Source organism: Alosa alosa, chromosome 3 (assembly GCF_017589495.1).
Source record: "Alosa alosa isolate M-15738 ecotype Scorff River chromosome 3, AALO_Geno_1.1, whole genome shotgun sequence".
Lineage (NCBI taxonomy): Eukaryota > Metazoa > Chordata > Actinopteri > Clupeiformes > Clupeidae > Alosa > Alosa alosa.
Window position 1 is genome coordinate 34,659,246 of NC_063191.1, and position 4,392 is coordinate 34,663,637.

The 4,392-nt window shown below is 40.0% G+C and overlaps 1 protein-coding gene across 1 annotated transcript; it reads right to left on the reverse strand.

The window, feature by feature from the left end:
- Positions 1–442: 442 nt before the first annotated feature.
- LOC125291678 (taste receptor type 2 member 114) lies at positions 443–1,375 on the reverse strand. The gene has a single exon (XM_048238498.1). The coding sequence runs from the start codon at positions 1,373–1,375 to the stop codon at positions 443–445; it is 933 nt and encodes a 310-aa protein (XP_048094455.1).
- Positions 1,376–4,392: the final 3,017 nt, after the last annotated feature.

Genomic DNA, 4,392 nt, shown 5'->3' on the forward strand with positions numbered 1-4,392 from the left:
TCAATCAATTATTAAAATGCAGTAATGCAGCCTATGAATAGAAGACTATTTTTAGCTCCCAGTACAGATCGCCATGGCACATACAGTAAACAGCACTCATGAGCGCAGACAGTTCCATTGATTATTACAGAAGCATAGAGTTGACCATGAAAGGCCACATCCTTATGGTAAATGTAGCCATGGTGTTACACTACGGCAAAACAGGAATTTGTGTCCATTTTGCCAGATTAGCTTGAAATGGTGACAAAATGCAGTCCATGCCAGAGGCTTACATCTGACAGAGCTGTTTCATCATTATATAAGAACATACTTAGCATTAGTGTCAATAATAATTAGGTTATTCTTAACGTTTCCACGTGGTTTAAGGAAAACTCTACTATAACATGAATTACCCTGACACCTCATAGAATCTACAATGGTTCTCACACACACACACGTTACTTCAAACTCTTTTCTTACACTTCCAACCGTCCCCAGATGTAACTGTGGTCATAACCTTGACTGCTCTCTGTCTGAACAGGTGCTGGCTCAGTCCCAGATTGATGGTTGTCCCCAAAGTGTACACCGCTATTGAAGCGTTGTACAAAAACACACGGTCCTGGACATCCAATACCACAAAATATGAAAAGAGACCGATGAGCTGCGACCCAGCACTGATAGCATACAGGACGGTCTGCACGATGCCCTGGGCCACCACTCGGAGTTGACTAAGCAGCTTGGGGTTGGAGAATGGACTACTGCTCCCCTCCATACTCCTCATATGCCTGCAGATGTAGACCAGGGTGCAACTCCAAACCCACATCATCAACCAGATGAACGTGAGCAAGTAGCCTATGTGAACACGTCTGAAGACATTTCGTATGGAATTCCACACTGACCTGTCCTCAAGGCCAGCTGTTGTATTGGCCAGAGATGAGACGTTGGCAGGAGTGGCCAGGAAGCTGGGCACTACGACGGAGATGGTGAAAAGCATCAGGTAGATCTTGTCCACGATCAGCCCTGCATACACCACAGAGTTGATGTTTCTCTTAACCCAGACGAAGACTCTGTTTTGGGAGGACACGATCTTGGTGTAGTAGAAAATACTCAGCCACACATTGGAAGACATGCTAGAGGCCCCGAAATGAATGATGAGCGCCGAAATCACAATGATACTGTTAACCTCCCAGGTTTCTTTAAAAGTAAATATTGGTAGCAAGACTTGCAGGAGGATATTATGGAACACTGCTGTGGCTAAGAGGACCGGTAGTGGTGCCTTGAGACTCCTCTGCTCATCCGAAAGCATACAGAAGGCAAAAAACATGTTCATGCAAATGCCAGTTAGTGTTACCACTGAGAGGAAAGTTTGGTAGATGATTGTTTCAGGTAGGACCATATTCAACGACAAGCATTTGCTGGGTGCTCACTCTGAGATGGGGCTGCTTGGTCCTTCTCTCTCCCCTTGAAAAGATTTTCTGTGTTTGTATTCTACCAGGACGCAGGCAGCATCAGCTCCTCATTTTAATACTAGTTGACCCGATAGCCTTTAGACCTTTGTTGATGTTGATGCAAATGAGACATGGGCTTCAGGGCAGGGAAACACAACATTAAAAGCAATAACATGATTTCAAGTGAGAGATCGGATGTCGCTGAGGTCAAACAGTCTCAGATTAAGAGATTTAATTATTTCAGGTTTATTTTAGTTATGTTTGCTGATCAGCAGGGATGTAGTGGAGATTAAACACAAGTAAACAGTGGCAGTTTATCCACCTCTGAAATTTCAGAAATAGAGTTTAGCCACCTCTTATTAGAGTTTATCCATCTCTCAAACGAGTTTAAGCACCGATTGCAACTTTAAACGTTCAAAAATCACACTGTATTATCCATATTCACAATATGTACACTCTAGGAACCATATACCACTGATATTGTTATAAATAATAATAATATATAATAAAATGTATTTATATAGCACTTTTCAAGCACAAAGCACAAAGTGCTCAACAGACAAACAAACAAACAAAACAATAGTAATGATAATAATAATAATAATAATAATAATTATAAAATAGTAAACTACCAAACTACAAACTATCAAACATAAACTTAACTAAATATAAAAAAAAAGAAAATAGGAAAAGTATACAGTATAGTACCCAAGACAAAATAAACAAACAGAAATGATAATAATGATAATAAATTAGCAGAGACATGAGTGGAATCATTCACTATTTAAGGAAAGCAATTGTATAAGTGGGTCTTTAGACTCAATTTGAAAACAGCCACTGATGGTGCAGATTTGATGTTATAATGGAAGCTGTTCCAAAGCTTGGGTGCTCTAACTGCAAATGATCGGTCACCCCTAGTTGACAGTTTACTTTCTGGAACAACTAAAAGTCCCAGGCTGGAGGTTCTGAGGGGCCGAGCCGGACAGTAGGGGGTTAATAAATCTTTTAAAAAGTCAGGTGCCAAACCATGTAATGCTTCATAGGTTATAAGGAGGATCAATCCTAAAACTCACTGGCAACCAGTGAAGATTGGCCAGAACTGGGGTGATGTGTTTCCTAAATTTAGACTTTGTCAAAAGTCTGGCTGCTGAATTCTGAACAGTCTGTAAACGAGAGATGGAATGACGATTTAAACAGGTGAATAAGGCGTTGCAGTATAATCAAGTCTGCAGGAGATGAAACAAATGCATGTATAATTAGCTCTGTGTCCTTTAAAGAGCATTGATCTGATTTTGGAAACGTTTCTCAGTTGATAATAACAGGACTGGACAGGGAGTTTTACATGTTGGTCAAATTTTAAATCTGTATCAAATAAAACCCCTAAGTTTCTAGAAGTAGTCTTGTTATTTGAGGCTAAATTTCCAAAAAAAGTCTGAGCTTGATTATAGACTTTGTCAGGGCCAATGAAAAGGACTTCTGTTTTGTTGAGGACTTCAGCTATGCAATCTTGCAGTGCAGTTAGCTTGTTAAGCATGTTTGGTTTGACTGAGAGGTACAGCTGTGTGTCATCAGCATAGCAGTAAAATTATATGTTATGTGGCCTAGAGGTAACATATACAGGGAAAACAATATTGGTCCAAAAATTGAACCTTGGGGAACACCGCAAGTAATAGCTGAGGTAGAGGAAGTAAAATTACCTTGAAACAAAAAATGTCCTGTTGGACAAATAGGATTTGAACCAGTCCAAAGCAGGACCCGATATGCCAACCCATTCTCTTAGTCTTCTAATTAAAAAAGCATGATCAATAGTATCAACAGCAGCGGTTAGATCCAACAACACCAAAACAGAGTGCTCACCAGAATCAGCTGCCATTAGTAGATCATTGGTTACCCTGATAAGAGCAGTTTCAGTGCTATGCATAGGACGAAAACCTGACTGAAATTTCTCCAGGATGCTATTGCCCTATAACACTTCAAGAGTAACACAAGTTGCATCAAGACCAGTTTTTCCAGAATTTTGGAGATAAAGGGCAATTTAGAGATTGGACAAAAGTTTTTTAGAATGGAAGGATTAAGGCCAGGTTTCTTTAGGAGGGCCTGGACACTGGCTGTCTTGAAAAGGTCAGGGACACACACTGAGGAAAGAGAATTACCTAAGATTGATAGCAGACTAGGGCCTATAGCACTAAACACTTTTTTGAGAAGAGTGGCTGGTAAAATGTCTAAAGGACTAGATGAAGGATTCATTGCTGCAACAATGTCAGAGTCTGTATAGAGATAGCTCAGGTTAAAATAAATATTGGACAATAACCTCCACCATCATCAAACATGTTTTTAATGCCTTTTTAAAAAAAATAAAATCTGATACCGCATGGCACAGTCCACCTTACAGAATTCATAGTTTACCCACCTCTTATTTTACCACTACATCCCTGCTGATCAGGTTATGTTGACTCCATCATGGTGTGCCACCCTTCCCATGCCCTGCTCTAAGGACACCTCCTCATTCAGTGTGAATCAGATATTTGATGTCCACTTATGTGGTGTGTTGGTCCATAGAAAAACAAGGTCAGCACATTCCCATTGGCAGCACATCCATGTCCTTTTTTCCTCTGATAATATCACATCTATCTAAGAGAGCTTGTGTCACCTTGAACTGCAAAGTGCACTTTGTTTTTGGGAGGTCCTCCACTGAGCTTCCTGGCAGAACACCAAAGGTTGTTCCTCACTCATTGTGTACATTGTACATGCCACTGTACACTGTCCTCTGTTGTTTCAGGTGCTAGTTTGTTAGTTATATTTGAATCCAGTGGACCATGAACAAGCACATGCAAAATAAAGTAACACCTTACAGTAAGGGTACATGAATTATCATGAATTCATGCTTTAATTAAATCATGATTTATGCATTACTTCATTCCTTTATATCTTATGAATAATCAGGAATTGACAGAAGTGCATAGTC